Raw genomic sequence first — 23,483 nt, 5'->3', positions numbered from 1 at the left:
GATATGATTTTACAAATACTGTGCTACACCATTTTATAGGCTACTCTTTCTGAGTTTATTTGCTCATGGTATATTATTCATTTATGAGATCTCATCATTTAATTTTCTGTTCTTCTCCAAATAATTGAATTCATTACTCACTGTTATCAGACTCTTTTCATCGATTGATTCTTCATTTATGATGCATCTATTTCCTTATCAGATTTGATCTTTGTTGAGTAACAATAGGCAATTGAGCTTGTTTTTCTGCCTGTTGGTTTTGAGTAAACTAACATGAATGCTGGACAAACATTGACCTGTTTAAACACAAAGAGCTGTGACCCATTATTATGAGAAACCTCCACTAGAGAGAGCTGCAGACTCACATACTGCTTTGTATGTCATGGTGACAGGTTTCTCGCTAGCTTAACTTCCTAAACTAATTTCTGGCCCATTTCATTTTTCCATGCACAGCTGTTGGGGCTAATAGGCCATTTAACATTTGTGAGTCACAAGTTGAGTTGATTTGTTGCATAACTGTTTAAGCAATGCATGCTGGATAGAGAAACAATCCAATATTCAATGTGCAAATATTTAAAATGATCAAAATGTTATGTTGCAAAAAAAAAAAAAAATCAGCAATGCATAAAAACAGGTCATTTAAGCCTTTTAAAAAAAATTATTTTGCATACAGTTTGCATGCAACAATAAACATTTAAAATAGTAAGCGTGCAGGCATTCAGTCATCATCTCGAAAATATCAATGCTTTTTGGTTAAATAGTCATGTTACAAATCACATTACTTCTAGTTACTTCTGTTCTATTCTAATTCTATTCCTTATTCATTACATCACACATAAATTATACTGTATGCATGTGTGTGTGTTTAGATGCATACTGTGTAAATATTTAAAATATAGGTAGAAATTAGAATAGTATGCTGTTTCAAATGTGGCTTCATGTGCACATTGTAGTATGACAAAACAGTCACTAGGGAAACAAAGCAGACTTTGTTCCAAAAAAACAACTCCTATCATACCAGCAGAGGGCGACGAGTGAAACTCAAGGCCTGTTATCTACACTGTATTTTGATACTACAAAAGAAAAGGACAATACAGATCACTTCTATAAAAGGAAAAGAAGAAAAAAAAGAAGAAAAAATTAGAGTTAATAGAGGATGCTATGTGTAACAAACAACATTATAGCAACTCTAATGAAAATGTCTGGATATTAAAGGCTGTAAAGTTCAGGATCATATTGGCCTACATGCTCCTGATATCTTAATGTTACATTTTCAGATTGACTTTTGACATTGCAAAGCAACACTGAAACTTTAGCCTAGGGCTTTTTTAATGCGTAAAAGGGGTAGGCTGTCTTTGGTCTGTGTAGTTGTGGTAAGCAGGCAGTGTTCTGTTGATCAGTTCCACATTTTGCAATTCTAAAGCATAATGGGGAACTGATTCTTTAGGCTAAAAAGCAGAATACTTGCCCATTTCTACACACACACCCACCAGACTGATTCCTGTAACTCACATTTACTCTGTTTATGTAACCCAGTTAATGACATCACAAAAAAACATGGTAAAAGCAAAAAGCTCTGTATATAAAACACTTCCTGTTTTAGTAAATTCTAAACAGACCAAGTATTTGTGTACCACTGTGCATGTATACAGCTCGAACACTGCATTTGTATTTCAGTTGATGCAGCTCAGTTGATTTAATTAGAAATACACACAAACATTGAAAATAGTGTGTATAAAAGAAAGAAATGTTAATAAACCTACAACTAGAAAGACTAATCCAACTCCGTTCAAGTAGAAAGTCAAACAGTTTTGGAGAAACAGAAAATAGCATTAATTTGAAACATTCTCTGATTAATTTAATGCAAGTGATAAAAGCACCAATTTCTTTTAAATATATACATGACAAACATTTCAACGGTACTGCATATAATATTTAATATATTAAAATGGAAAGAAAAAGCCACAAAGAGTCCGACAACACAGTGAATATTAAAGACATTCTGTCTTTATTTAGACATGCCTGGCAAAGCAATTATTTCCCATTTTTGCACATTTAATATGCATTTAGATAAAAAAAAAAAAACATTAGTCCAGTTAGTGAATGCAATTAACAGATACTAATATAACCATCAGCCTCTTTAAAATTCAATAGTAAACATTTAACAGTAAACAAACAGTAATTCTAAATTTGTTCTTAAGCTTTGTTTTAGACAGACAACAAACATGAATATGTCAGAACATTAATAACTTAAATATTAAGCATTTCACTGGCGGCAGTGTTATTTACAACATGATGTTCAAATATTCACCAAGCATTAAAAATACAGAGTACAATTCAAAACGTCAGAGGGAAATTGGGAAATTAAACGCTAAAAGAAATGTACTGCGCAAAGGACAAAGAACTAAGATGAATCTCATTATCAAAGACTATACTTTATATCAAAGAGTATTTACATGTAAGATCATATCTAACAAAATGGTACCACAAAAAAACAACACTTTTCATCATGGGAATATTCTCGATTTTATTAGGTCTACAATAATTTGAAGTAAAACTAACTTGATGTTACCAGTTGGTTTTGCAGACACTCAGTAACCGTTTACCTATAAAAAATACAACTTATATATGGTCTATGGTAACCGGCTATCTCTACATAAAGAAACTAAAGGTGACATGACGATTGGGCTAGGCAGCAGGAAGCTAGTATGTAGTTTATTAATAGACTGTGTGAAGAGTGAACCGCTGTGGCCACATCATCAGTATGACAGATTACAATGGACAGACTATTTACGTACAGTGTTTGCATGATTATGTGTCTTTTCGCAGTGCTACCATGATGTGCAAACACTTTGAGAAAAAGAAAATGGCAGAAAATGAAGACAACTGGGTGAAGCTTCAACACAGTTGCAACTTAAAGTTGTGACTCCTACAATACCGTTCAAAAGTCTGGGGTCAGAAAGATTTTTTAAGAAGAAATGAATGCTTTTAATCAGCAAGGACACATTAAATTGATCAAAAGTTACAGTAAAGACATTTATGAACTTTCTATTAATCAAAGAATCATGAAAATTAAAATCTATTACGGCTTCAACATTGTACAACTGTTTTTAAACAGATAATATCAAATAATTTCCATCACAAGACTAAATTACATTTTTTAATTTATTAAAATAGAAGTTATTTTAAATTATAATAATAATAATATTTCACAATTTTACTGTTTTTACTGTATTTTGATCAAATAAATTAGTATTGGTGAGCATAAGAGATTATGAAAGAAGAATTTAAAAAATCGTACCGATCCCAAACTTTAGAACTGTACTGTATTGGTGAACATTTTAAATAGTAAAATGGATATTCTTTAGATTGGGTAGTCTCAAAGATTATCATGGAATAATGTCATAATCATTCACCTTTACTATGATTTCATATCTGATACATTTCAAATGAATTATTTTAAATGTGATGAAAACATCTCTGAATCATTCAGAACTGAATAGTCATCATGCAAACACAAAACAGAAAACTAACTGTAAACTCTGGCCTGCACTTTCACAACAGACATGGACCAGGAAATATATATATATATCCATGTGCTATATATTTTGTTTTAAACTGTGATTAACCATTATTTATTATATTTTAGGTATTTTATGATCATCGAGGTTTAAAGGTGCTGTAATTATTATTATTTTCACTGAAATGGATGTCTTAAGAAAAACACTTGTCTCTTTGTCTTGGCTCTGTAAACAGCAAAAAAAAAGTGTCAGGAGAGCAGCCAATCAGAAAACAATCTCCAGAAAAATCTCCCTGTGAATTACCGCGCACATTCGGGTTGGCTGAGAAGGCTTTGAAAGGCGGAGTTGTGGTTAAAGGGACGGGTGGTCTAATTCAGTTTAGTTAGCAAAATGGCTGCAATAGCTTACAGTATTTTTAAAGTGGGAAATTAGGGCTTGTGAACAAAAACATACTAGTACAACTTTTAAAAGCACTTCGGTATCTCTCCTCGATTTCTCATTTTCACCAGCTAACTTAATGTCTAATGTCCCTTCACACATAATTTTAAACTCCTTTTTTTACACAGGAGTTGCAGTGCAAAATTCAAAATACAACATCAACCGTTCAACAAACGTGTTAGCGTAAAAAGCTAGCTTATCCCAATAGTGGTTATGTGCACATGTTATTTATGGGGATTTGTCATCTGATACATAAGGCACACATTTTGTGTAAAACACATCTTCAAATCTACAGAACAAAGTGCGATATATAACTAAGACCAAAATCATTAGGAAATTGATGGAATAAGAAACAAATCCTAAAGCGAGTCTGAAGCAAGCTAAAAACACACTTGACATTACAGCAGGTGAGCTAACTAACTGTTTCTCCACAAAATAAAATGTAGCATGTACAAATTTAGCTCTTGAGTTTTTACTTATTTTGGAGAGAAAATGGTTTGTCAGCCTTGCAACAATACGTAGGCCTGCAGTATCACCATCTAGAGGCTACGTAGCTACATTAGCAAAACTGTAAGGCATCTTAGCCTTGCAAGGTTTAAATAGAAGCTTAGAGATTTGAAAATGGTTGGGGGTAAGAATTGCATTTGATCATTAGCATACTGTACATTTTCAGCATAGATCATCCCTATAGGTTCTTTCCACACACACTTACCATTACAAACTTAATCTGTTGCTTTTGTTATGATCTTTAAGGCTCCTGGCTTCCCGTAAGAACTGCTCAGCTTTCCTGAGCTTCTCCATTGCTTCATTGAGCAAGATCTCTGGTCTCGCTTCCACCTTCATTTCCGCCTCTCCACTCTGTCCAGTTGCGATTGAATTCAGCATATCTCCCGTGGCTTCTATCTCAAAAGACACTTTGCTTTGCAAGTCCTTCACGTCACTTCCATGCCGTTTTATTGGTATCTCTTTTCCCTTGATTTCCACCTTCTCTGCGTCCTCCCCAAGGAGGTCTCCTAGAGATGCGGAGCGAGACTTGGAAGAATGCTTGAGAGGCATCGAGAGAAACGGGGACTTGTTGGCACAATAGCTTGGGGTTGGATTTGCACTGGGAACTGAGGTCTCTGGGGTGGTGGACGGGTTTTTTAACGATGGCTCCTCCAAACTCTTCGCTTTGCTGTCAGATGGTTCTAGATCATCCTCGCTGGTCTCTAAATCTAGTGCCTGGGAGCTTCCTTTGAGCTTTGGGGAGGACGGCGTAACTTGGTCACCAGTCTCAGACTCTTCTCCTGAGTGTTGACCACTGTCTAAAGACTTCTCCTCCAACTCTTCGCTTGACACATCACCAACAGGCTCAGTTTTGGGTTCTGGAATCATCAATTTGATGTCATCTGTTTTTGAAGACTGCTCTGAGACCTTTTCTGAAGACAAAATGGTGGTGTCGGTAAGGACCATTGGGCCACTTTGTGGGGAACTGTCCTCCTTTTTGGCAGATGCCTTAAATTGCTTCTTCTTGGGTGGAGCAGGGGGACCAGGACTCTTTTTTACAGATTCAGGGGTCGAAAGTGGAGTGAGATTAAGTTGGCAAGGTTCTTCCGAGGTTGCCACTTCTCCAGTCGTATCTGAGGCTTTCTTCGAATTTTTCACTTCTTGTTCAGCACTAGGTTGTTTTAATGGCATAGAGGGTGAATCCCACATTACTACTTGGGGTTTCATTACCTTTTTGGATACAACAAAGGTCTCTCCCTCTTCTGACTTGTTCTGGTCTTCTTTGTCGTTTGAAGCTCCATTCACTTTGGTACCTTCACCGTCAACCTCCTCGTTTTTCTCTTGAGGTTCTTTTTCCTCTGTTGTGACTGTGGCTTGTGTTACCGGTTGGTTGGGCTTCATATGTTTGGATGGAGGATTAGGGGGCTGGACGCTCTTGGTGGAGGGGGTTCGTTCAGAAGTGTCAGTGCTATCTGCTTTAACCTCTACTTTACCGTCTGAGATATTCTCCTCAACAGCAGCCTCATCAACAGATCCGCAGGGTTTAGTTTCCTTTGATGGAGGCATCGGTGGCATTGGAATCTTCTTTTGCGGTGCAGCTTCCTCATTTTTGGGCTCATCCTCTTTATGGATTTCACAGGGTTTGTTGTCTTTCGATGGCGGCATGGGTGGCTTTATAACTTTCTTCTGAGGTGTGGACTCTTCATCGATGCACTCCTCTTGAATGCTGTTCATTGTCACAGATGGTTTCGAAGTTTCAGTTTGTTTATCCTCTTCTGTATTCAAGCAATGAGTTCCATTCGGCATGGTAACGTCACCATCAAGGTCCAGTCTCAATATTCCATCACTTGAGACATTCGCAACCTGTAAGAAAAGCCAGAATAGTATATTTAGAGGATATTGCTGGATTATTGTACTCAGAGATTTCACAATACCTATATTTCTATTCAAAAGTTTTGGATAAGTACGATCAAATAATAAAAAAAAAATTAACACTTTTATTCAGCAAGGATGCATTAAGTTAAAAAAATGACAGTAAAGACATTGAAAATAAAAACTAATGTTTATTGAGCAGCAAATCCGCATATTAGAATGATTTCTGAAGAATTATGTGACACTGAAGACTGAACTAATGGCTGATGAAAAAAATTGCTTTCCCTCACAGGAAATAAATGCACTTTAAAATATAATAAAATAGAAAAAAATATATTTAATTGTAATAATATTTCTTAAGACTGCTCATTGTTCACATAAATGAATTCTAGGTGAACATAAGATATTTCTTCAAAAGCATTAAACAGCTCATTATTGTATATTTAATTGTGCATGCTCATTTCCTTTATTACCTTATATTACATTATGCTGTTGTGACGCCTAAATTAACTTAATGCATTTATTAATTTATTAAAAGCATTTATTTTATCTTTCAGTATTTTTGTATTTAATAGTTTTAGACGCATTTATGATATTTTAATATGAGCCATTTATTGGCCAAAATTGTATCTATGTGTCCCTAATTATACTCCAACAGGGATGATAAATGTTAAAAGGCTGTTGTAAATGTTTTATTTGTTTGAAACAATTATATCGTACCTCCTTCATGTGTATCCTTGTTGGCGGTCTTCTTCCACGGTTCCCCTTAGGTCGGGTCCGAGTAACATGTTCTAATGAGCAGGTTTCATCAACTTTTACCTGAGATATAAAACATAAAAAATAAGCTACCTTGGTATAAGTAACTGTAATTATGGTCATTCATGCAACACAATCATGTAAGGATTGGTACGTTCTTTATATATATATATATATATTTTTTTTTGCATGGCATGGCCCTACTTATATAGAAGTGTCTTCAAATATCACAATAAAGTCCAACACCTGAACAATGAACACTACCTCATCAAAAATTTTGTTCTTTGCCTTATCGATTCCTTCACCAAGTGCCTTGATCCAGGCTTCTTTTTCCTCAGGATTTTGTGCCTGAAGTTTGACATCTTGGACCTAAAATGAACACAACACAGTCTTTGAAAATAGTATATGCATACACATAAATAAAACATTGAAAAAATGACAGCTTCAGTTGCACATGCTAAACCTATTTCACTTTTCTTTACGAAATAAAATTCTGAAATAACCCTGGATTCAATGTCATGTTACCCGCACCTAATATTATGGTGGACCACATGCATTACCTGCAGACCACATTTTAACAAATATATTCAGTACTCTATGAAGGTTTTATCTAGTATCCAGTTTATGTTTTGCGATGAACATCCCTAAATACTGGAAACATCATCAAAAAAACAAAGAGATTTGTCTGTAGGATGTTTGTTTTTATGTCCCATTGTTGAGCTGTGTTAGGTTTATATGATGAACTGTGTCTAGCTTCCTGTATTTTGCAAGGCTCAGCATGAGCCTCCGAAGTACTAGTCACCTAAAAAAAAAAAAAAAAAAAGAAGTGAAAAGATTTATGTTCTTAGAGTAGGGTGTGCCTAAAATATTCATAAAAAAAGTGAAACAGGAGGGTTTGGAATCTCTTAAATCTTAAACTCTTTTCAAGAACTACAGTACTTGACGTTTAATTATAAAATAAAACACTAGGCTGTGGTATCTGACTCATTCAGCTGGCTGGTCACAATATTCAGGAGAGGAAAATGTGACATGATGGTCTGGCTGTTCTTTAAACACACACACACACACACACACACATTTTCTTTTCTAGAGAAGTCTCTTGACATCTGCTGAGCTCTTTGCAGTTCGCCAACGCTTCGCTCTCGTCATCTGTTAGTAATAAAGCATATTTCGCCAGTTAGGTATCTTCCGCATTTCTAAAGTCCTCTCCCCACCTCCAAGACTCTCTAGATTCAGTGCACATGGATTCACGTATAGTAAACACTAAATATACTGAACATGCTAAAGAATTCTATTAATATTTACAGAATAAATTAGATCTTTTTGTAATAGATATGGGCACATAGAGCAGTATGACACATACTGTGTACCGGTATGTCTGAAAGTTATGTCATGTGCATTTCCCTCCCTTAGGATGAAGTCATCATTTACCATCAACTCTAATGCGCCAGGAAACAACAGTTTGACACACAGTAACACAATCCAGCAGTCTACAAGCATAAAGTGAATCTAATCTTTAAAATAAAACTGTATATACCGGTATATATCTTTTTGTCAAAACGAAAAAATCTTTGAATGCTTAAATATTTTTAAAACATGTAATGCCCTTAAAACTGTATCTGGGTCAATTATGTGACATTCTTTTTCACACATCTATTAATTTATTCAAAAATAAATTAATAATGTAAATCATACAAACAATGACTTCAATACACCTCTTCTATTATTAACAAGCTTTCAATTTCTGAATTAAAATGCATTTCTGTGGGGCATAACATTAAATTATAAATTGGTAAAACCATCTCAAGTGCTCATTAAAAGAAGTATAAACAATGACTATTTACATTATTGCTATTTTCAATATTTACTATTATATTTACAAGTATTTACATTATTACGTACACTATTAAGTGAAAACTTAGAACATTTATAAAGTTGCCAACTAACTGTAATAACATAAGTTGAAGTACTAAAATTATTGAAACTAAATCTGAAATAAAAGTAAAAATAAATACAAATTTAAATTTAAATACTTTAAAAGTATATAAATAATACTTAAATTACACAATTATTTAAAGTGTAAGAAAAATAATCTAATTTTTTAGTTAATTTACATACAATATGTACAATATACACACACTCTACATACAGTCTATGGAGGAAAATCCACTTTTCACTAGAAAGTGAAAAAATTATGGTTTGCGGCTGTTTTGATATACCACAAGTATTTGCAAGGTTATACAGGATATCTTGCCTCTGCCTTTTTGAATATATAAACACTAGAACAGGAAGTGATGCTCTGCTTAAGGTTGTCTTGCTTTTCTCATGATGACTGGGTTAACATTTTAACTTTTTTTAAACCTGAGTTGAGACTTTTTAACAAAAAGTCAGAAACATGTGAAAACTGGGCTATGAAACCTTTGTGGTGCTAATCGTGAAGTGCAGTGCCAAAAAACATACTGTATGAATTACAAACCCAAGATAAAATTTGAAAAATCTGAAACATTGAACAAGATATCCCCGGATGAACCACAGGATGTTTATCAATTTTTATCTTACATTTTATAAGTGTTGCAATATTTGACACCAAGGACAAAGACAAGCACGACTCAGCTGTTTTGAACATGCAACAGCCGACCTTTCACATATGCTTTCTGTCATTATTTACAGTAAATGTGAAACCAGTGAAGTGGCACAGAGCATGAGTAACTGCCTCATCATTGGTCATGTGTCCGTTCAGATATGTGTCTGATTCATTAGACTCAGTACAATGACCTAGTGTGCCTCTAGTGCGTGCCATATTGAACTAATGACGTCATAACTGCAAGCCAGCCATCGACAACTGTGTATTGCATTGTCATCCTAATGTGAGCCACTCTTTATATCACATACAAAAGGAATGGTAGACTGATGTATTTGACATTGTACTGTGCTGAAATGTTAATTATTACCTTGTTACCGCTCTTGGGGCTTCGTATTAGTACCAGTCTGTGTTTCTTCTTGAAAGGACTCTTTAACTCGTGACAAGTGACATAGTTGTCCAAGTCCACTTTCTCCAGGCATGTTGTTAATTCCTGCACGACAGGGAAAAGTGTTCTATTTGTAAAAGGATAAACCAAAAAAATGTATTATTCGGAAGCTGCTAATTCATGAAGTTTTAGCTACGTTCCATTTAGAGGGATAGTTAGTTCATTCAAAAATGATAATTCTGTCATAATTCACTCACACTCATGTTGTTTCAAACCTGTATGACTGACTTTCTTCCATAGAAAACAGTTAGCAGAATGTTCACACTGCATAAAGACTAAACATAGTCATTATGACTTGTCCACTACATATCAGTTATTTTAGACTCTTTGTGTGTGTTAAGAACAGATCCAGAAATCTGACCACTGTGGTCATCATTCGCTTTTATTGTATGAAAAAAAGATGCCTGGACATTCTGCTAAAAATAACAGATGAAGGAGAGTCATACGGATTTAAAAAGATGGTGGTGAGTAAACGACAGAATTTTCATGGGTTCCAATAATTAAAGTCCCCCTGAGGTGAAAATCAAGTTTTGTTTACGTGTCTATGTGGTGTTTTTAATGTGCTTTAAGACAAACCATGTGCAAATGCATAAGTCGACACTATTGCTGAGTATTTTCTCCTTAAAACTGCAGTGAACCAAAGACAGTTTCAAAAACACGGTTTGAAATCGCTGGTGTTTCTGACGTCACAAACTACCTTGTAACCAATCACGTCAATGTGTAAACGTCAACGAGTGGATCTCTGGGCTAGTGTGAGTGAGTGGATGCGGGCTAATTTGCATATATTTGCATATTTTCAACATCTTCATAAAACCGCGTATACTAAATAAGGCAAAGGGAGTAGTTACATTCAAGCTATTTTAAGGCATGAAGAATATTTTTTTTAAACATTTTTAAAAACGTTTGAATATGTAATTTTTAAAATGACTAAATTAAATAAAAAAATAAATACAAAATAAAACTGAAATTTAATTTAACAAATTAATTAAACATAATTAGTCAAATTAAATTCCTTATAGGCAAAATGGAAAGAGTAAAAAAATCAGTTCATTGTCACAGAGAGAAAAAAATACATTTAAGTGATTTCATTTGTGATTTTGCTTTCTTACGGAGTGTTATGTCTTCATTCTTCAAGTGAAGGTAGATGTTTGAGTACACTGTTGTACTAAAACTATTTATTTCACCAAAACAACTCAAAACTTGGCAGAGAAAAGAACTCAATTGAAATGACTTGATAAAGCATAGATGGCTAATGATAAATCTAAATTCGTTGTGCTTTGCATTTGGGATGGAAATCAGTAAAGATCCATCCAAAAACAAAAACTAGCTTTCTAGAAAATGTGTGGACATTATTCTTATGGAGACAAAATCCATTTCCATTTCCCATTTCCGTTGACACAGGAGGCTATTGTTAACCAATGTTATGCTTAAAGGGATAGTTCACCCAGAAATGTGTGCCATCATTTACTCACTCTTATGTTGTTTCAAACCTGAATAAGTTTCTTTCCTCTGCTGAACACAAAAGAAGTTATTTTGAATAATGTCAGTAACCAAAGAGTTGATGGGCCCAATTGACTTCCATATTTTACTCAGAAATACATCACATTATGGAAGTAAAACGAGGTTGTTGTTTCATAGTCTAGGTTTCATCATGATTTAGCAGACTTACCTCATTCTCGTAGACCTCAATCACTGTTCGGTCCAGGTGAATGTACCGGTCCTTGTAGCTGCTCAAGAACTTCCCTGAAGACTTCTTCAACCAGCCCGCCTTCCCAGCGCTCCTCACCTCTGTAGGCTTGGCTGGCTCCTCTTTCACACCCTGTTTTGCCAAGGAATAAGGAATCAGCATTTCTTAGTGAAACAACATTTCAGTTTGACTTGGCATGCATTGAGATCTGAGTCCAGCGAGAGCATTCCTGAAATGGGAGGTTTGCATGTAGCGGATAGATTATCATTTTTGGCAGGTCTGGGTTTCATGTGACCTTCAACACCTTTTCAGACTTAATAAAAGGGACGGATGACGCCTTATTTCCACATCTGTTGCGTTTCATTTTTCACAGCCTTCTCACGACTTTTGACGATCTTAAACTTTGAAGGTGCGATATTACTTGTGATCACACCCTTAAAAATAACATTGAAGCAGGTTTATTATCATTGACAAACTAAAACTATTGAAAACTATTTTAGTAAATGAAATTAATCAGAAAAAAAAACATATTAGATTAAAAACTAAATGAAGACATTTATAAATGTTGCCTTGTTGAATGTCAAAGCACTAAAATTACTAATTGGAAATAAATAAAATAGAAAACTAAAATAGAAAAATTTAAATAAATAAATAAAAATTACAAAACATAACAAATTTACTAAAAAATGGTCTGAAATTAAAACAAAAACTGAAAACCATGGCAAAAAAAATTTGCCCAAGCCAAAGTATTTAGTGGTCTTTTAATGGTCTTAACCATTTAAATTACTAGTCAGGAAATTAGCAAGAATTGCACAAATACTGTCTTTTTCCACTCAATGTTAATGGCTTCAAACAGTTCATAAGTGGTTGAAAAGTGTCTCAGTTAATTTGAGTTTAATGTGGAACAAATATTCACTTTAGGGTTCAAATCTAGACTCTGACCAGGCCAAAACATGAGCCTGATGGACTTGTTCACAAACCACTTCTTGATTCTCTTTGCAATTTGGGCAGGAACATTGTCTAGTTAAAAAATAACATCTGATCATTCCTCTTTAGATAACAACTTTTCATTTGTGGGAAGCAAGGCATTAGTTTATGAAGCCAAATCTTGTTCTAACCATCATGACAAGATACAGGCAAATATAGTCGTATGCCTTTTGAATAAAGTTGTGCGTATATTATTAGATTAATAAAATCAAATGCACCCCACTGCAGCTGTATTTGGACTTCCCAGGAATTTTCAATGCGAGGAAATTCCTCAGGATATCTCTTTAGAGGGTCATTGAGCTGTTTTTCCACTTTCACTGAGGGCCTTTGGAAAGAGCAGCGTGTGCTATAGAAGGTACAGGTGTCTGAGGGAGGAAAATGTGAAGAATGGGGGGTTTGGGGGGGGGCACTTTCTCACACTGCCCTGTCCGGGGAACCAACATAGGCAACAGGTCACTCATGCCCTCGCACTGTCTGTGCTGAGGGAGGAGATTGGAGCCTGAGGGAGCCTCTTTGTTTTTCTCGTTCTGTTTGTGTGTAAATTGGAGCAGAGCGCACAGGAACATCACAACGCACTCGATGGAGAGAGAGAGAGAGAGAGAGAGAGAGAGAGAGAGAGAGAGAGAGAGAGAGAGAGAGAGAGAGAGAGAGAGAGAGAGAGAGAGAGAGAGAGAGAGAGAGAGAGAGAGAGAGAGAGAGAGAGAGAGAGAGAGAGAAAGAAAGAGTGAGAGAGAGGGAGGGAGTCTTTGGGTGGGACGGAAAAATCCATATTGTGAAAAAACAGAGGAGCCCAAGCAGAGTGAGGCAGAGCATGCAGTGTTTTACAATGTTTTAAAGCACGAAATAAGCCAAGACATGCGTTAACCTCACTTTAGTCAAACAGGAACTTGCAGTACTAGATGAGATAATTTAAGAAAGCGAGAAGTTTCATTAGTGGTATAGTGCTGAGGCTACCATTAGTATTGCTATTGCTCATACTGGGGTTGTGAAGATCATTAACACCCGATACATTTTGCAGTATAACTTGTCACATTTGTGCTAATGAAAACGTGATCATATATGATTTTCACATGGTGGCTGATAAAATGAGCCAGAAATGGAGGAACTAGAGACCTATCTAGGGACTAGAATATCATAGAGCCTTAGGTTTGGGCTCTTTTGACTTCTAAAGTTTCTAAACATTAATTCATACAACGTTTATAGTGACATACTTGATAGGAAGAGCCATTTTATTGTGTTTGGCATGCAGTGTAAAAAATCATATGGTCAATAAGTCATGGAAACATACTTTTACTCAAAAATAATTTATGCAATGTCAACTTTATGTTTTATAAGTTATACGAGATTCAACTGGATTTAAGTCAGTTTTAATATAATTTAAGTTGAAATTACTTGTAAAAGCTAATTTGATTATACTTGATTTAAAGAAGCAACAGAACTCAAGTTAAGACATTTTTTACAGTGTATTTTTTTAAAGGTTGTTGTTTTGAAATTTTGAAACTGTGCTGAGTTAAAAAAAATCTTGGTAATTTGGCATGCAGTTTTCATACGCAAAAACTGAGCAAAGGCACACTCAGTTTTATGAAGGCCCACCCCCTTGAACATTTCTGGCCTCACCCTCGATTTATATAATAAAAGTAATTCATAATAATTTTATAAAACTTCTTTAAAGGTAGATTTTTAAGGCAGTTTATGTAAGTCATGATGACAAAAAAACAACACACAATATATAATAATAATATTAAAATAAAATAATACTTAAACTACTTTAAAAGTAGCTTCTTATAGCAGTTAACATAAGACAAAGTCATAAAAACAATACATAATTGACTTTCAGACACTGAAATCTACACTTCCAAAATATTCCAAAATGAAAAAAAAACCTTTAAAACTGGTTTCTAATGCAGAATATGCTAGAAGCTTCATGCATAAACTCATAAACTACTATTCTCTAGATTATTGTATAGTGCAGTACATCTTAGCAATCATGTGTTTCACATACAAAAAGCCATGCATGCACAAAGCTCCATCTGGGTCAAATATCAGAGCCCTATGCTGTGCGCTGACCTGGCCGGTGTCAACTCGCTACACATCTAAATATGAATCATCTGTGTGCGGTTCTTCTCAAGACCAAAGCGACTGAACCTGTTCAAAGACTCAAACTGCAAGTTTTGGCGAGCATATAACTTTCCATCGATAAATAATAGTTGTCTAAAGACAAATGGAAACCTGTCCACCCAAACAACTGTTGCAGTATCGTTGTAGATATCTGCAAAATCTCCAGCAGGGAAGTGTAAAACATGAATACCAATAAGAGAAGTATAAAAGAGGAAATAGTAACCAAAGATTTTACAGGAATAAAGTATACTCGCTAAACTAGTTCTTACCAATAGCTTAACAGAAAGGGTACAGCAGGGAAAACTGTCGGTGTGAAACCAGGTCAATCCTAACAAAGAAGGAATCAATTGGAATGCGCAAGTGCTTTTGCATCTTACTGCTTTTAGTGGGTGCATGGTGTGGCCAAGCGGCTCAAACTCAGAGCCAGAATGTATAAGGCTGATGGTTTGAGCCCTGCAATGGAAATACTGTAGGTGCAGCTTGTTTTGGTCAAGAACCGCGTATTTATTCCATTATATAAAGGGGCCAACCAAAGTTCATTTTGTTTTGATGTGCTATTTAGGGGCTGGTAAATATGAAATGGTTGATACCACTATAAAAAGTCATTAAAACAATTACATATCATTGTAAAAAAGAAATTAGCAGAAATATTTGTAGAATATTTCGAATTTCTGTCGATCCCAAAAAAATACACTACCGCTGCATGTTGTGAGTCAGTACGTTACTTTTATTCAGCCAGGATGCATTCAATTGTTCAAAAGTGTCAGTAAAGACATTTATAATGTTACAAAAGATTTCTGATTCAGATAAATGCTCTTCTTTTTAACTTTATATTTGTCAAAGAATCCTGAAATTAAAAAAAAAAAATTCTACAATGTACCATGGTTTTCACAAATTTGTTATGCAGCACAATTGTTTTCAACATTGATAATAATAAAAGATGTTTCTTGAGCAGCAAATCAGCATTCTAGAATGATTTCTGAAGGATCATGTGACTGAAGTCTGTAGAGTAACGATGCTGAAAATTCAGCTTTAAATCAAAGGGATAAATTACATTTTAAATTGCAATAGTATTTCACAATATTTCTATATTTTATACTGTATTTTTGATCAAATAAATGAAGCCTTGGAGAGCATAAGAGGCTTCTTTTAAAAATGTTAAAACATTTTACTGACTCCAAACTTTTGAATGGTGTGTAATGGTAACTTTTCAAATCTGAATACACAATTCTGCTAATGCATACATCTTTATTTGCTACTATGTATTTCAGACAAAAGCGTTTAAATGTTTGTATGCAAAATGCATCAGATGTTTAGTGAGCGGACTTGTGGGTGGTCTGAGTCCTGGTGGGATTTGGGTGCCTTGCTCAAGGTTACAATGGTCGTAGCTCATGGAGGGATGGAGACATTAGGCTGATAGTGAAAATCTAAATGACTAAAAATAATATACAAGTGCTCTTTTACTGGTACTGCTTTTAAATGTATATGACAAGCTGAAAAATAAGAGGGAAGCCTCATTAAGAGGCGAATACTGGGTGATCTTCATAAAATAAAAAAAACAGTGAACAGAAAGTATGTCTGAAGTATATAAATCACAGATGTAGTCCTACAACAACCAAAACTTACTATGACCAACAACAGCAGCTGGTCTTTGTCTTAACGCCACATTAAATTGGGAATGTTTTTCCATGCTGTCATTAGGGTTAGATAAATATGGCATCAAATTGGCTGTGATTTACACAAGTGCCATTCAGGCAGCATTGAAGACACAAGTGGATACCTTGACACAAACATCTATATGTCACTATTGATTCCCATTTCAACTCAGGACACTTCTGCTCTAATAAATCATAACCAAGATTGCATACTAATGTCAAGGTAATGCTGTCTCATTATATCAAAAGCTAGCTATGTCTGTGTACACAACATATTAATAATGGCGGTTTTAGATTTGCCTTCCAGCACCATTGACCAACGTTACTTCCTCATTTCAGTAAACGTTTCCTGAAACAACTACTTCAAATAAGAGAATCTTTTTGGCAGAAATCTAAGCTTTTGTTTCACTTAGTTTACAGTTAGTTTAAAACAAAATATAGAGACAGACAGATGATAGATAAATAGATAGATAGACAGACAGACAGACAGACAGACAGACAAACCTTAACTGACAGACAGAGATAGACAGATAGATAGAAAGAGATAAATAGAAAGATAGATAGATAGATAGATAGATAGATAGATAGATAGATAGATAGATAGATAGATAGATAGATAGATAGATAGATAGATAGATAGATAGATAGATACCACTGGATGGGTGGATGGATGGAACAGGATCAAAAACATACCAATACTAACCATCTATCTATCTATCTATCTATCTATCTATCTATCTATCTATCTATCTATCTATCTATCTATCTATCTATCTATCTATCTATCTATCTGTCTGTCTGTCTGTCTGTCTATCTATCTATCTATCTATCTATCTATCTATCTATCTATCTATCTATCTATCTATCAGTCTGTTGCTCTGTCTATTTATAATTTATCTGTCTATTTATCATTTATCTGTCTGTCGGTCTATCTATCTATCTATCTATCTATCTATCTATCTATCTATCTATCTATCTATCTATCTATCTATCTATCTATCTGTCCGTTAACAAACGCAAGCTTTGACTTAGAGGGGCGTTGGATGCTCCTAAAGTACTTCACTTCCTGGTACCGATCTAAAAGCTACATCACCTCGATCTGATGAACAAAATATTTTGAAACTGATTCTTCTGTTGGACCATTTACATTAAGGTTTTTTTTTTCAGTTCACAAAGACGCTTCAAATAAACAAGTGATGCAACCCACCATTTTAACATTTAGTTTCCGAGAGAGAATAACAGTAACAGCACTAAGTCAAGTGAGTTTTACTTAAAAAAGTTCCACTTTAAAGTGAGTTTTACTTCACGTAGGCTACGTCGCCAATAATGGGGGTTAAAAGTTGTGACGAAGGTTGTTTATTTTAAATAAAGTTTGTTATGCATTTTTAAATTTCACCTGTAAAACACCATATGTATATCGAAAAAGAAAGCTATATGAAATACTCACATCTTCCATGATATAAAAACAAAGATCCCGTTATGCGCAAAAGAAAAAGCTCGACGCAGGACTTTATCTCGGGTTAAAACTGTTGATATCTCTTCGTCTCAACTTTCTCACATCCAACATGACGATGAAAAACAAGGAACTGTGTATGAGTCTGAAATGTAACGGGACTCTCTGCTGCTCTTTTCCTCTTTCGACTTCAACAGTTAAGTTTGAGGCTTGAAAAAAAAAAGTTTGGTTTCCGGTAAGTCCCCAAAAGTCTCTGCCGCTGCCAAGAGACACACGGCTGCGTCTCAAAACAACAGTGAGCTGCCTATCTAGATAGCCTTGGAACCAGCTTGGAACGCCAAGAATTCGATCTCTAAGATTGGCCTCTTAGTGTGCGAGGTATAAAATGCCTTAAACGTGTATTGGACTAATTTCGATTCATCTCGCGCACCATTTGGCGTCCCTAACACCTCAACTATTTGAAAGATGTTTTAAACAAAACTACAAAGTATTTTATTAGTGATACTAAAAATGAACAATGACGTGATAATGACCGTATTCATGTTTAGTTAGATTCATTTCAGTGTTCCCTCCAGAAATTAATGCTGCTTTCACGCCATGTCACCGGAAAAAAGCTTCGAATCGCTCTCGCGGTACTTTGATGTCATACACCCGATTGGTGACGGTCTGCACAGCGCCTCTTCAAGTCGAACACACCTTAAATATGCAGTGGCACCGTATAACAAGTCGTAGCTCTGAGAAAATTAGGAGTTTAGGCTACACGTTGTATATAACGTACTTGTACTTTCGTACGGTAATTACCATGTAGGCCTAATTACGGTAATGATTCTGAACTGTAAAAAGCCATCACATGTAGAACTTGTAATTATACGTACAAGTTCTACAAGCACGTGAAGGCTTTTTACAGGTCAGAATCGTTAAGCAATTATGTCATGGTGTGAACGCACCATAACAAAAAGAATTGGGTTGCGTCTGAAATCTCATAGCTACTCTCTTGGGTAGGTTCTTATTTTGAATAAGTACTTTTTCACTCTTTTATGAGTACTGTGAATTCGGACATGCTTCTTTTGTCACATATTAGGCTACTGTTTTTCACCTACTAGGCCTATAGTGTGATTTCGTAAGCACCCCTCGAGTTAGCTCGAGTGGTTACTTCCTCGGTCAAATGATTTCCGAGGTTACTGAAATGTTATAAAAATATTTTAAAGTGAATATAAATGTATACGTAAAATAAACCAGACCTTCCAATTATATGTTTTTGACGGCTTTAGCAGGCCTCAAATTAAGCCCTCCAAAAACTCATCATAATTCACACCCTGACAACTTCTAAGCTATAATGCTCAAAGATGCTGTCTTTAGGAACCACACTAACTCGAGATAGACATACAAATTTGACACGATTGGTGGAGGTTTTTTTTTTTTTTATCAATTAATTATATAAATATTATTAGAAATGTTCATGTTTGCATTTGCTTAAGGCCTTTAATTTGAACTCGCAGACAGATTAGGGAAATATAGGCTGTCTACAAATAAATTAATGTCATTTATAACAAAACACGTGTCACTGGTAACAAAGAAAGCTGTAAATAATACTCTCACAAAGCATAATTGTGTTTTGCATTATGCAAATGCAAGGTAAACTCGTACAACTAGTATAACTACATATGCTACACAAGTATAAATATAACTATTCTATCCAAGTAAAAAAAAAAAGGGCAAAAAAATGAGTTTGTGAAAACACTGTATTTAGCACACAGTATTTAGTAAACAAGCTCATGTAAAGTGGAAATAAGTATAAAAACCTTCATTTAAATGTCCCCATGATTGCACAAGCAGGCCAAAGGACATATCCGCAGATATGTTGCACTTCATGGGGGTGTGGAGCACGTCACAATGTGTCATTTCCTAAACACATAACAAGCACAATGACAGATGATGTGAATTATACCTTTTTATGAAGGTTGTAACTCCCAGTGAGCACTGGAGATTTTCTTGTGGAAACCAGGTTTCTTCACTTATACCACATCTTCTGATATTTTTAAAGATGGCCACTTAGTTTCTGTTCTGGGTAAAAGGCTTTAGGTTAAAATAAGATTGTCAGATTGCTGTTATCTTGACCTTAGTACAAGCTGGGATATTCATTTTGAGAACTTATCTTTATTCTCTGCTCATCACTCAGAAGTCACATTCTGGTTTACAAATGTCATCAAACCAACACAGGCCTTTGCTAAAATAGTCTATCACACTTCTTGTGAAACTCAAAAGTAGCTATAAGTATAAAATAGGCTACCCTATGTTGCAATCTATGCAAAATTCTGTCTGCAAAATCAACTTAAGCATGCTTTAATCAAACTTGGCTTAGTCAATACCACGTTTTCCCCTATACAGCATTGCACCACACCACTCAAACCACACACTCTTCCCATTGAGCTGCGTTTAAACCCACACAGCTCTGTTGTTAGCCCTGAGGCCTTATTTCTTGAGGCTTTATTTCTTGTGAGTTTCTCTGATGTATGGCTATCAGGTATAGGTCTTTTTAAAATGCATCCTTGCCCATTCTCGACATTGTTTAAAGCATTTGGAGAACCACAAAAGAGGAAGTAATAGCATGGCGGATGATTGACAACTAGTGCACAGGTTTAAGTTAATATTTCATTAACATGCTATGTGGCTTCACTTGTAGAGTGTGTGTGAAGGAGTAGTTCCTGTTTCATAAAGAAAAACACAGCATTTATTAGCAATTCAACAACCTAATGGAGGGTCTTCAAAGCAGCACTTATTACCTCAAAATTAGTTTTGTCTTTATATTTGTAGGATGTACATTTGAATATATTTACATGCATATTTTGCTTTTACACATTTCCCAACCTCATACATTAACCACTCATCCTCATGAGGGATGCGTTTTTTACACTCTAGGGGGTTATATTAGTGTGGAAATAACACAATGCTTTTAACTAGGCTTCATACGGTATGATAAACATAAGCATGCATGCATTAAAATGATGTGCGGTAAATCTTGCAGTGATGTGAAGCCGCACCCATCCGCAGTGAGAGGACAGGGAAGCAGAGAAAGAGCCTCCTTTATTTTTCTGGTTCGCGTTTATTAAGCATATTGCGCCCCCTACTGGTACTTATTATCTGTTCAGGATCCATTTAAGAGTTTCCTTCTTCTGTTTAACACAAAAGAATACCAGACAGTTGACGGTAGGCAGCCATTGACTTTCATAGTATTTTTCTTTCCTATGGAAGTCAATGGGTGCCGTCAACTGTCTGGTTACCAACAACATTCTTTAAAATATGTTATTTTGTGTTCAACAGAAGAAAGAATTGAGGGTGAGAAGCCTAAATTATGACAATTTTCATTTTTGGGTGAACTATCCCTTTAACAATAACACGTCCTTATCTGCAACACAGCAACATTTTGAGCACGTTATAGTATTAACTAACAGAGCGATACATTTTTGTTACAGTATTTATTCATCTTTGTTAATGTTAGTTAATAAAAATAACTAAGAAATAAGTTAATTTTCCATGCAAGTTCACATTGCATTAATGTTAACAAATTCAACTTTCGATTTTAATAATGCATTAGTTAATGTTAAAATTAACATAAGATTAATAAATGCTGTAGAAGTTCATTCTTAGTTCATGTTAACTAAAGTAGTTAACTAATGAAACCTTCTTTTAAAGTGTTACCAAATAAATATACAGAAGTAATACATGTATATATTAACTAATTATAATGACCATGCATGACTAGACAAACTGTTCAAACATTTTAGGTAGTACCAAATAAAACAATGATTCCACCCAAATACTTTTGAATGAGATTTATTTAAATAGGACATTTTTTTTAATAAGAATGGTTATAACACAGGAAAGCCACCGTAGATGAACATTTCTCTAAATTAGAGACTGTTCATTTTTAATCCACACTTTGGTGAAGAAATCTCATCTGTCAGCACAGGGAACATTGCCGTTCCTCAATTTCCCCCCCAAATGAGGGTTTAATAAAACATGAGCACAAACTCCAGGTGCCAATCAAGGAGTACATAAAATGTGACATTAGAATTAGTAGAAGCCGCTGTAAACCGAATACAGATGCAAACATGTTTGATGCACTGAGAATGAATACCATGCATTCAAACAGTGTGAAGTAATGACCTAAAGGAAGTACAAACAGTGACTTGCCGGTAAGCTCTTACAGAATAAAAATAACAAAAACAACGAGTGTCACATATGCTCACGTTCTGTCTCTTGCCATTTCTGACATTAGTGTAAACACAGCGCTCCTATTTGCCTTTAAGTTTACCAGAAAAGGGCAACTTTTTGTTCTTAACAGCCAGGCTCATCAATGCAAGGCTTCAGTTATATCTACTCCACATAGTGCTTGATAGTCAGTACCAGTAAGCCTCATAACCACTTGGCAGTCATGTAAAGAAATACGACAGTGCTTTCAATATACCATCGGCCTTCTCTCACACTACAAAAGGTGCGTACATTTAAAAAGTAAATGAAAAGTAAAACAGGTAAAAGCATTCGAGACTTTAGTTGTTAGTGAGTGAATGTCACTCAAGTTTGCTCTCATGGAACATCTGGTAGTGTGTGTTCGATATAACATCTGTTTTAAAGAGATAAACGCTCAGCTAAACATCAACTAGGACGAGATGGTTCATAAAAAGGTATGAGTGCATGTTCTAGTCGATCTTAGCTCAACCAAACATCTAAAATGTTCACTTTCCAAAACTGCATTAGACAATGAGAGCAATATGTTGAATCTCATGTAAACGGCCAAGAACATTTATGGGTCATATTTCACCACCAAAACAAAAGTAAAAAATAAATAAAAAATTAGACATTGCATTTTGAATAAAGAAAATAAAAATATATTTTTGCTGAATATTAAATGTTTGCACTGACATTTTCATGACAATTAAACCTCAAATTCTCATTTTTATAATGTAAACAAATTAGTAAATCAGAGTAGATCTGCTGTCCTGAATATATGCTTATATTTTAAAAAAAATCAAATGAATAAGACTGGATAATAATTACTGTAATACCTAAATTAATGAGTTGTTTTGCATTAAGGTACTGAGAATTTGAGGTTTTATTTTCATGAATCTAATGGAGCATAATTGTTATGTAAAAAAAAAAAAAAAAAACAAATTATACTGTTTCTAAAATGAGGCTATATTTTCTTTATGCAAAATATAATTAAAAAAAAAAAATCTTTTGATTTCAGGGTTAAATATGACCCAGATATTTCCGTGTGAGATTCACCAAATTCTACTTTTTATTAATTGTGTGTGTGTATATATATATATATCTATATATATATATATACACACACACACACACATATATATGCATGTAATTAAGGCTACAGTTACCCTGCTGTTACTATGCCTCTGATTTGGGTGTGCAACTTTCTGGAAAGGTTTTCAACCTCCAGCAAAAAAACAAAAACAAACCATG

The 23,483-nt window shown here is 34.9% G+C and overlaps 1 protein-coding gene across 1 annotated transcript; it reads right to left on the bottom strand.

Annotated features, from left to right (window-relative positions):
• Positions 1-3,724: 3,724 nt before the first annotated feature.
• Positions 3,725-18,248, bottom strand: plekho2 (pleckstrin homology domain containing, family O member 2). The gene is made up of 6 exons (XM_056259143.1): positions 17,997-18,248; positions 11,772-11,921; positions 10,025-10,147; positions 7,338-7,442; positions 7,038-7,136; positions 3,725-6,308 (listed from the first exon to the last, which is right to left on the bottom strand). The coding sequence occupies exons 1-6, from the start codon at positions 18,003-18,005 to the stop codon at positions 4,674-4,676; spliced, it is 2,121 nt and encodes a 706-aa protein (XP_056115118.1). The 5' UTR covers positions 18,006-18,248; the 3' UTR covers positions 3,725-4,673.
• Positions 18,249-23,483: the final 5,235 nt, after the last annotated feature.

This window comes from Rhinichthys klamathensis, unplaced genomic scaffold, assembly GCF_029890125.1.
Source record: "Rhinichthys klamathensis goyatoka isolate OS25496 unplaced genomic scaffold, OSU_Roscu_1.1 h1tg000165l_1, whole genome shotgun sequence".
Lineage (NCBI taxonomy): Eukaryota > Metazoa > Chordata > Actinopteri > Cypriniformes > Leuciscidae > Rhinichthys > Rhinichthys klamathensis.
Note: the sequence above shows the minus strand (reverse complement) of the source record. Positions and strands in the feature narration are given on the sequence as shown.